Below are 11,503 nucleotides of genomic sequence, written 5' to 3'. Positions count from 1 at the left end.
TGAGCTCTCTTTACAGGGCAAAGTTGAGTGGAGGAGCTCATCTACACTAAGGCTCTGTCTCACATGAACACACAGACACACACACAGTTGGCCGTTGTTGGCTGTGACTGGGGTGCTGTGGGGAGAGTGGGGCTCAGTGTGACCAGGCAGGGGCCAGTGTTGCAGGCAAGCAGGCAGTAGAGAGAGTGTTATACCGCTTAGACGTGCCCAGGGTGGATAAACCATGCTCACTGAGCGGGAGAAAGGCTCTGCCCAGCACACAAGATGAAGGTGGAGAGGAAGACCTCCTCTACAGGCAATAGTTTCACTGAGATCTCTTCACTACTAACGCTCCTTGGCCTCTTCCTCCTCCTCTTCCTCCTCCTTTTCACAGGTAGGTCCTAATATTTGTCAGTCTATTGACAGAAAAAAAGGGGTTCTTCTGGACACTGTCACTTTTTAGATGGGAGCTAATCTAATGGAACTTTATTACATTGTAATTATCAAGCCAAGAAAAGGATGACAACTCTGAACTTCATTCTGGACACTACACAACTTTTTCATTTTGATTTAGTTTTGTGTCATTCAAATCGCAGGTCGAGTGAATCTAATCCCGGTTAAAATAGTCTGACATTATTTTACTTTTGTGTGCCATGGTTTAGCAGCACAATGGATTTCTTCATGGGTGGAGCTGAACAGTGAGTCCCATTTTAAACTTGAAGGAGCCTTTAGTGGCCATTGAAGGTGTGTGAGAGGGGGACGTGTAGGTCAAGAGTGATAATTAAAAATGTTTTGTGGAGGGCTTTGAATCAGGCACGGCTTTATTGTGTTTATTTGAGAGAAATAATGAAAAGTCAAAATATTAGAAATGTTTGGTTTGATTACGCAACAGTACCATGAGCCCAGTTTACCCAACTAGGCCAGTTTTGGTAGAATCACTGGGCCCTGTGTCTAGCTCCAGCTTCACCAGTGACAAAGAATTTCTCTCTCTAACCTTCTCTCACTCTTTTCAAGGGAGGAAACTAGTCCCAACAATAATGTCCTTTGTCTTATTGCCCTGGCAACCCCTGTCAGGCAGACCAAATGGTTACCACAGCAATGAGGCGATGCCCAGCTAACTGCCTCACAGCAAAGCATTGGGAACAGTGCAGCCTCTCTCTCTCTCTCTCTCTCTCTCTCTCTCGCCTATGGGGTTGATCTCTCCATCATTGAGGCAAAACAGTAGGATGCCCCTCACAGGCCTGCAGCAAATGTTTAGACCTCCATGTGTCCAGCTACAGCTGACTTATAGGAACCTCTACTGTGAACATAATAGCTTTGCTTTGTTGGGTTTCCAAGACAGGGCGCCTGTGTAAAGGTAGAAATGTGGCTCACATTGTAAATCCTTATCCCCATATCCCCGTGGGAGGAGGGTAATAACTGGAAAACACAAATCAAAATTAGTTTTTCATTTGTTCACTCCAAGAGGTCACGAAAAATTCCAGGGTGAGTTTCTCAGAAACAGATTAGTGAATGTGATGTGAGTAGATGTTTTGAGCCAGAATGAAATCAGTGTGGGCATCGATGATGTTAGTGGCATGCAGTATATAGCTCAGTTAGCTTTTCCACTTCTAAACTCTGATGATTAAAGATATAAAACATCTAAGAAATGCTCATTTTAAAGTGGAGTTTGATGAAAAGTTTTGGTGATTACAATGGCAAAACTTTTTAGCTACATTTCTGCAGCTCCACCTGCTGTCTGAATTATGATGTATGTATGTATGGTGTCTGAATTATGATTCCTACCTGGTGTCTGAATTATGATTCCTACCTGCTGTCTGTGCTACTTATGGACATATGATCATCTTTAACAAAGATAAAGGCTTAAAATCTTACATACCTTATTAAGATAAATTCAAATGAAGCCTACAGAAATGCACATTTAGTTAGGATAAATGCATTTATGTCTGTGAGATGTTTCCTGTTGTCCCATAACTAAGTAGCTTGTGATATTGTGGTGATGTATTTTCTAGCAAAAGAATTTGTGGAATACGTTAAGAAAGGCATATAATGCACATGTAAATCCATTTGGACCACATATGATCTGTTCATTCATGTAATGCTATTAGTTGGCACTGCTGTGATTAGTGTGTTTTTGCAGAATGTTGGCATTCATTTTGTCTTAGTTTTTCCCTGCTCATATTGGCAGGGCATCAAAAATTGCAAAGTGAATATTATATTTGTTTATGCTGTGTCCTGTCGGCATATTGCACTCCTCAGAGACCTCACCAGTGTTTCTGCCTTTTTACAGGTGAGGTTTCAGGGGTCAATGTGACCACCCACACCCAGGTGGTCAGAGGCACGGTGGGCAAAGAGGCTCTCTTATCTGTAAGCTACTCCAGCATCAGCTCTGACAAGCCTGTCATCAAGTGGCAGCTAAAGAGGGACAAAGTGAAATCCATCACCGTCGTACAGTCCATAGGAACAGACATCATAGGAAACCTGAGACCTGAGTACCGCAACCGGATCCTGGTGTTCGAGAATGGCTCGCTGCTTCTTCACAACCTGCAGCTTTCAGATGAAGGAGCCTACGAAGTTGAAATCTCCATCACTGATGACACATTTACTGGAGAGCACTACATCGAACTCACTGTGGACGGTACACAAAATCATTCTTCATGCGTGTGTTTTAAAATATCTGAGCTACCAGGGCAGGGTACTGAAGAGGAGTTAAGAGTTTGTTGAAACATGTCTTAGTCTGCCAAGAGTGAATGTTATCACAATACTGCAGTGTTTTAGGAGAATTAGAGGGATTTACACTGTTGCTTGAGATATTTTTTGGGATTTGACTCATCGTTTGCTCTACCTTAATATGCACACTGCAAAAACTCAGCCTTAAAAAACAAGAAAAAAATATATACAAAAATTAGGTAAATGTTGCTTAAAATAAGATAAATTATCTGCCAACAGAACAAGAAGATTTGGCTTGTCAAGACTTCACAAAACAAGGAAAAATACTCTTAAAACAAGAGGAATTCTCTGGCATAAAAACTAAGAATTATCTTACATTTAAAAAAATAACCATATGTGTACTCAGTTTAAGATTTTTAATCTTACTTAGTTTCCAGTTTTTGCAGTGCAGTCATATTTCTGATATAGTTTAATCTTCACTTTCAATTCTGCTCGGCCTCTGTCTTTTTCAGTTCCCGTGTCCAAACCTTACATCCAGATGATGGCGTCTTCCGTCCTGGAGTACAGTGAATACTTTAACCTCCACTGTTCTCATGATAATGGCACGAAGCCCATCTACAGCTGGCTGAAAGGAGGAAAGGTTATGACCAATGACTCCCGTCTGCTGCTTTCACATGACCAAAAGGTGCTGACCATCTCACGCGTTCTGATGTCGGATGATGATGTTTACGCCTGCACTGTGGAGAACCCTATCAGCAGCATGAAGAGCCTTCCTATCAGGCTCACTGTTTACAGTAGGTGACATTTATCTACAGTACATGTTAGTCTTGCACATAAACATTTGCAACATTAGGCTGTGAGCTGGCCTGGATGGGACACATGAAGTAGAAATTCGGACTAAACCTTACATTCAAGCACAGTAATCTTTTGTTACTGTATTTTTATTTCATAAAGTTATTATATTGTTTATTTTAACACCAACCAGTCTGAAAAATCTGTATCAAGTTATGAATACTATGTACGTTTCAAAACATTGTTCACAAACATCCATTTTTACTTGCACTTAGAAGCAATTATCATCTCATGCTGCGCGATACACAGGGGTGCTGGCATCCCTGACAATGTTGTTTACACGAGCGCAAATCCCGGCTGTGTTTGTGAGAGAGTTGGCTCAGAAAAGCTCTTACTGGGCGCCAGTATAGAGGCACATGTCTGCCTGAGAGAGAGAGAGAGAGAGAGAGAGAGAGGCAATTTAATCCAATGAATGGACAGTTATTTATGAGGAGGGGGAAGAAAAAGAAGGCAGGTGGGGAGAACGCTTTGCCTCAGTGGACCTCAGTAATTCTGACTTCATTATTGCTGTAGTGTGATGAGCTGCATGAACGGACAGCCACAGGCCCTCAAACATGCTCCCCATTCCCTTTGCATGTAGAACAGCACAGCGCAGAGTCTCCAAGTGAATACTCTGATGTCCTACTTCACTGCATCCCGTTCATGCCAGTGCATTCTCAAACTGACAAGCAATGTAGAGGAAAGAAAAATGTTTTCACGCTCCACTTCCTGTTCTAGGTTTTATTTCCGTGAGGACACAACTTGATTTAATTCCACCACACCCAGTTTACACCATGACAAAGAAAAGCAGACATAGCACACAATGTTAGTCAAACTTTAAAGGTGCAAGTGAGTGTTTTCTGAATGTTATTGACACAAATCTCCATCTTTCTTCCTTTCCATGTTTATTTCTTTATGTCTCTTGGCCTCTGTATCACTCTGGTTTAGGACGGAGCTCGCTATACATCATCCTGTCCACCGGGGGCATATTCCTTCTAATCACCCTGGTGACAGTGTGTGCCTGTTGGAAACCCTCCAAGTGAGAAACGGCTCTTTTATCTTTTTCTTCTTCTCCCTCATTTCCTCTCTTACTCTCTTGTTCTCCCCTCTCATTGGCTTTGATATTGCACTTGATGATGTGGCTCGAATCTCAAGTAGCTCAGCAGAGTCACCATAACACCACTCTGAATGATGGGTGGAAAATGTAAATTCTCTGTACCAGTCAGCTTGTACGTGTATAGCAGGGAGCTGTGGGTGCCTTTAAAGATGAATAAGTTTAGTTTACTTTTGGTTTTGCAGAAAGAAGCACCGACCTGTCCCCCAAAGAGCACCTGTTTATATGGAGACAAGTGAAAATGGCCATGATGGTAAGCATCTTCTTGCATATGCACCTTGATATAATTAATCAGATTTAATGTCCTGTGGTATTTATTAACAAGTTTTCAAATCGCAATGCAACTTTTCAGCAGGATGTCACTAAAATTTACTGTATGTTTACTATAATCATATATCCATCTTTTACAGTTGATGTTGTGCCCAAACCGTCTACACTAGATCGAAGAAGTCCAATGCCTCTATATGTTCTCAATGAAGACGTGAGTTTTTTTTGTTTTTTTTTAGGAAACTTTCCATTTAGTAGTTTTGAAACAGAGAAGTGAGACAAAGAGTTTGCAGCCACGCTGATGGTTCTGTCAGACTGTATTTAGCTGAAAGCCATCATCACAATGTAAAAAGGCCTGCAAGGGTAGTGCTAAAATCCCAAAGTTAAAAAGGCGCATGCAAGCCAAGCATGCACACGTTTGCCTGGGAGTTCTGAGTAAGACTTTATATTAAAAGAAGAGACATCTGAAGCATATTAAAGAGTCAGCAGAGAAGTTCATATTCTTATTTTGTGCACAAATGAATGTCTTATTCATCTTTGGTGGTAAGTTGCATTTTGGCCCAGTTGTCGGAAGAAGAGATATGATGGTGTTTCAGGCAATAAAGTGACATGGTGATGATTAGCAACATCTTCTTATGCCACCATCAAAGCAATGTCAAAATATTTCACTAATACCCAAAAATATTGGTCTTTATCTTCCTGAGTCAGGGAACTTTTATTTAGAATTATCCCATGAGGAACACGTATGTCAAAACAAAGTTTCACAATGATACACCGGTTAATTATTAAGATGCGGCACCAACTTTTCTGTTAGCACAGATAAAGAAATCCCAGCTGATGAGAAGCCATGAAAATTTTAAAGAGACTAGAACACAGATAAGGATGATTCTCTCATGCATGGTATTATCTAATTTCAGGAGACTCTGGAGCGTCTGGAAGAATGTTCGGGCAATGCTGTCAGCCAATCAGAAAGTATTATACCTGCTACCTATGCTCCAGTCCTTCCCCCATCCTCTAACAGGACCGAAAGGCCCATCTGGTCGGCCCCCCGTAGGTATCCTCGCAGCCCCTCCCCGCTAGCACAACCTCTCCCACAGCTTCTTCCATCTCTCCCAATTCGCCCTGTCCGCTCCCCTGCCCGCTCCCCTGCACATTCCCCGGGCTCATCTCCTCGTAGTTTCAGCCCTATAAGAAAGGTCCGTCCTCCAGTAGGCATCCCAATCAGCCACCTGCCTGTAGAGGCCGAGTGTCCAGAACCCACTGATCAGACTCACTGTCCCTCATAGCACTGATCACTGTCCGGATGCTAGTTTTCACCTGTAATATGTGATGTACAAGTGTAGTTTGTTGATCTCCTGTTGCAGTTTGCCATGAGAGTAATGGATTTCATGTAGAAGATGAGTTCACTCTCTGCTAGTTTCTTCAGATTCTTTATTCCTCGTCTGCTGCTCCATGGCTTTGCACAGTATGTCTGAAGTGTTTTGATGAGATGTATCGGAAAAGTCCCGTCCACCAACTCGTAGTATGTATATGACGCTGAGACAGTACATTTCCAGTTCTGATATATATTTTGCTTTTTTTTCATGTATGAGAAATTTTGATATACACTTGTACATATGTAAGTTAATAGTTTTCAAAGAATGAAAATGGTTTGATTTTGTTGTCTATTTTCTTTTGAACCCTTAAACCATGCACACTCTATTATTATTCCATATTAGGTCACTATATAACCTAAAATAATAAATAAAAAAAACTATTGTAATAATGTGAATGTTGTCTATTTTTTTAAAAATAAAAAACACAACTCACACAAATAATCATTTCATGCTTCACTTTCAGTCCTCCCTCTGAATTTTACTGTTATAATATCTTGTGAACATATTTAACATAACATATGAGAAATGAAAAATGACTTCAAACTTTATTTGAAGGTTCTGAAGAAAATGCAAATGGTCTTGGCCCTGATTATGAGTGTCATACTTCTATTGGCCACTGGGTGTCGCCCAAACATTTTTCAACATACCTGGTAACACTTCCAGGTTTTTATGAACTTTTGATCCCAAACATGAGGCACCAATAAGCACTTGATTATCAGTCATATTATAAACCATGACTGAGTGATATTAGATGAATGTTAATATATGATCATAAAATGAAAGCTTTATGTTAATGTTGTGTGATCAAACAGTATTAGTTAAAGTACGCTTTTAAGCAAATATATAACACATCTTTACATTTAATATCCTGTAAATTCAAATCACAATATCACCAATGTGCCTTGAGAAGCGTTGCATTATGTACAAATTACTTAAAGATCTTCCAGTCTTTCATATTTGTTGTGGGTCCCAGTCCACCTGAGTGTGCATGTTTGAGCACCCAACGTCGGATAAATCGCTCCAAATTAGCCTTACTTTAGTTTTTTTCTGGGGTTTTTTTGTACTGAAAAGCTGCTGCTAAAAAGCAACGCCAGGTGTTTTGCTCAACTTGTTTGTTAGGCTCTTATAAATGAGAAAGAGATTTTTTACAGGGTAGTTTCAACTTGTATTTTCTACTGACCCTGTCCACAAATAAGATTATACTATCTTGGATATTGTACAGTGAAGAAATCGTCTTAAATTGTTAAACAGTCACAAATCAGTGAAACTCCCATTTCATCTAAACTCCCCTAAATGTGCTTTATGCAAACTATACGACTGCCCTGCTGTTTAAAAAAAAACATTTGTTGTAACTTTTCCTGCTGGTGGATTTAATCACTACTAAACTTTAACTGTCTTTTTTTTCCCTAATTAGTTTTTTCCACAACGGCTGTCAATTCCAACCGTGTGTATTTGATATGGGATGCATTTTATCCTCACTCCGTAAGAAAACTATTAAACAGCATCAAACAAAAAGGGAAACAAACTAAAACATGTTTTGTAGTGTGTTTAGATGTGAAGAACAAGTGCTAAAAAGCATCCCCACCAATCGACCTGGTTTGTCACTATTATCAGTATAATATCCTCCCTTCTGAGCTCCAGCTGGGCATCTTTTGTCATGAAAATCTGCATGATTTCATTGATTGCTTTTATCCTGAGATGTATCTTCCAGTACTAAAGGTGTGAGTCTTACGCTTGCATAACCACATTTAATCAGCCGTTTTTGATCTGGGCTTTTTGGCCTTTGTTCTATTTGAAACACCATTTATTCGCTGAAACACAGACTCATGAATACACATACAGCGCAGTGGCCTCAAACAACTGCAACCACACATACAAACAAACATCTGCATAATCACTGTGGACTTACGGCAAGTGGAAAATGAAATGTCGTCAGATAACTAGAGTGGGTCGTTTTTATTGAGCTTGGAAACTGCTTCTATGTAGTTCTGACCTCATATACCATTTTCAAGTCACAGTCTGTCTCATCTTGTTCCACCTTTCCTCTAGTGTGAAAGAAGAGCCAGGAAGAAAAGGATGTAATTAGACTCGAGGGAACAGCATCACATCTGAGTGCAAAGAGAATGTATGCACGCTGTGTTTGTGCACCACATGTGCAGGCTGAAGGTGTCCAAATTGAGCTGAATGGAGATTAGGTATAATGCCCTTCATATAATTACCTCTTTCTGCTGCCTGCTAGAGCCTTTCTACTAACGGCCTTGTTAACACCTGCTTGTTGATGTGAATTTTTCAGCAAATAAGTGTGACTGGTGTTGCAAAACTGAGCCCTTATTTTATGTTGTGTCACTATTTTATTTATTATTTACATATATTATTTTATCCCTGTTTTGATTTAGAACTGTTATTATTTTCTAAAACTGTTTCCTCTTTAGTTATTAAAATTGTTTTATACTCATTGTTTCCATTTTCTCATGCAAATTTTGATATATGGTTTTATTCATTTTGCCTTCAAGTATCAAGATATCAAGTATCCCTAAATGGAGGATGGCTGGCTTAGTTGTCCTATTAAAATCTCAGATACCTAGAAATCTGTTTTATTAGATGTTGGGTTTAAGAGGAACTGAAATTTAATAATAGTATCTGTCAAATAAATATACTTGAGAGTACAAAAACATTTAAGTTAATAGATGTTGAATGTAAATACTTAAGTAAAAAAAAAAAAAAAGAAAAGCAGCAGTAGAACTCACCAGAGCTTCTCCAAAGCTATGTTTAATAGTTAAAGTAAGAACATTTCCACATGCACATTGTGTTGGAAATTCAAGGGAATGGGACTGACAGCTATGTAGCCTTAAGAAAACCACTAATCAGTGAAGCTAGCTGTAGAAAAAGGCTTCAATTTGGAAGAGAGCATAAAGATTAGACTTTAGCAATTGAATAAGATCGTGTCATCTGATGAGTCCAGATTTACCATGTTTCGGGTGCATCAGGGTAAGAAAAAAGGCAGATGAAGTGATGAACCCATCGTGCAGAGTACCTACTGTATAAGGCTGTGTGCTATGATCTGAAGTTCAGGTCTAAGCAACATTGCTGCCCCAAGAATGACGAGTGGCCACCACAGACTCCTGACCTGAAGGTCAGATGCCGACTTCTTTTTTTAACCGCTGGATCTAATATCAACACTGAGGTGTTTAAAGAAGTCATGACTGCCTAAAATGTCTTCACTTTGTTAACATGTATTCTTTCGATTGGTTCATAGTAGAGCTAAGATGATTCATTTTAGGCGTTTTTATTTTTAAATGTTTAACTACATTTAAATCTATTTTTAAACATCAGTCAAATAAACCACAATTTCTGTTGTGTAGTTAAAGTCACTGGGATTTTTCTGAATAGATATAGTTGATTAGATCATGTCAACAAGAGATAATCACCAGCCAAGGTGGAAGCATCACATCAGGGTTGCCTTTTTCTCTCTCTCTCTCTCTCTCTCTCTCCCTTTCTCTTTTTTGTCCATAGCAACAGTCACACGGCAACCAAATGCGACTGCCAATTAAATTCACAGTCATATGCCCTTCATCATCAGCTCCTTCACTCACAACCTTTCTCTCCTCATAGCAATCAGATTGCATGTGCTTGTCTGTCTCTTATTGCATCTCCATGTGAGTCAGCTGCATCTTTAGCACCTGGGACATTACTTTCTCCACAAAGGAAGGAGCATCACTGACACTGTGAGTTCAAGAGATGAACTTGTGTTTCCAACTATTTAGAATGTTATTTTTTTTCCCTGACTGCACTCACAACAACCTTTTTCTCATGTCACATTATTTATGTTCTTTATTCAGGAGTTTGTATCCATTCAGCAAAGTCTACATAAATGATTAGACTAGAATTGGTTTTCCCTCTCGTTTGTCTCACCACCAGGTCTTGGTTGTTTGTTTTATCAAGCAGGACTCCCAGATAGGAAGACAGAAGGAGGTCAGCATGGGTTCCAGCTCCTCCTCTTATGCCCCCAGAACCGTTTACCTCGATGTGGATGGGAAGGTGCAAAAGGTGTGTCTTTTGGACTTTTATTTTTCCATTGATTATATGGTTTAAACTATGCACAACCTAATCCCTTAATTCTAGAAATTAACTTGAGATGAGCTGGCTTTAGCACACATTTTGATTTTTTTTAAAAATTAATATTTTGGATGCATGCTGTTAATAATTTGTTAAAGTAAGGATATGTTGTATCACAGGTTCAATTTAAACTTTGCTTTATTTCTAGTAACCTTACAGTAGAGTTAGTGAAATCAATGATATAACTCATTAAAAAGTTTCTCACACACATGGCGAACACTGCACTGACAACATTTTGTCTTAATTTGTCTGCTTTTACATTAAAGTGCCCTAAAATATGCATAAAATCAGCTTTGAAATTAATCCTTATTATTAGTTAGTGTGGTGTATCAAACATATTTATAATTGTTTTCAGGGCTTAATCTAATATCTAAATGTTTTTTGCTTGTTAAAAGCATAAATGTAAATTTTATCTTAAAAATAACCTTAGAAAAAACATGAAAAAATAAATATCTCTACTTATCAATAATTTTCCCAGCAGCTATTCCCAGCAGATTCACGTTACCTGAGGGAGCGCTAAAAATAGGCAGAAGTTAGCCTCACAGGTGTCACAGACAAACCAAACACCTGTTATCAATTTGCTCATGCGCTACCATTAATCTATATCATCAGTTTTCTAGATTAAATTGGAGGAAGCAAAACAAAGGCAGTAAGTTGCAGATTTTTTTCATGACTTTAACAAACTGCTCATTTGGATTACAAATGCAAACAGCTGCAACAGATCCAGTTCAAGTTTCAAGTCTGTGTTTCTGTGTTTCAGCACACTAACATAGAGATAAGCCGAGCACTTTCTGATCTGGTAATATGGAGTGCTCAAGTAGAGAGTTGGCAAAGACACATGTTGTTCAAGAGCCCTGAGAACACGGCTCGAGGCTGATTGTTTGCCTGCTACCCCCACTCCCTTCAAGAATAAAGTTTGTGCTAGATACCCATGCCTTCATTCTTTGCTCATTTCCACAGACAGACTTTGCACACTCTGCTTGTAAACTCTGCTGATTTGTTTGCATATGACATCCTTGAGCTCTCCATGAAATCTTGAACTCCAGCTGTCACCTTCTTTTTTTTTTTTTTAATTGTTCCCATAATGTAATTGTGTCTCTGACTCAGCCCTATTCAGCCATGAAATGATTTAACCTCTTTTCTACATTCC

At 39.2% G+C, this 11,503-nt stretch overlaps 2 protein-coding genes across 2 annotated transcripts in view; both read left to right on the top strand.

Moving 5' to 3' along the window:
• Nucleotides 1-264: 264 nt before the first annotated feature.
• Nucleotides 265-6,147, top strand: hepacama (hepatic and glial cell adhesion molecule a; the record flags this gene model as incomplete). The annotated part of the gene is made up of 7 exons (XM_079246461.1): nucleotides 265-373; nucleotides 2,270-2,617; nucleotides 3,162-3,443; nucleotides 4,429-4,519; nucleotides 4,780-4,847; nucleotides 5,005-5,075; nucleotides 5,779-6,147. 7 exons carry the CDS (start codon nucleotides 265-267, stop codon nucleotides 6,145-6,147), a joined length of 1,338 nt encoding a protein of 445 aa, XP_079102587.1.
• Nucleotides 6,148-10,215: 4,068 nt separating this feature from the next.
• Nucleotides 10,216-11,503, top strand: part of pde9ac (phosphodiesterase 9ac) — a gene marked incomplete at both ends in the record, with an annotated part of 11,000 nt that continues 9,712 nt past the window's right edge. The window contains one exon of the mRNA XM_079247040.1: nucleotides 10,216-10,284. Coding sequence (XP_079103166.1) covers nucleotides 10,216-10,284 — 69 coding nt within the window. The remainder of the gene's footprint in view (nucleotides 10,285-11,503) is intronic.

Source organism: Telmatherina bonti (genome assembly GCF_933228915.1).
Source record: "Telmatherina bonti genome assembly, chromosome: 9".
NCBI lineage: Eukaryota > Metazoa > Chordata > Actinopteri > Atheriniformes > Telmatherinidae > Telmatherina > Telmatherina bonti.
This window is presented reverse-complemented; position numbering and strand designations above follow the sequence as displayed.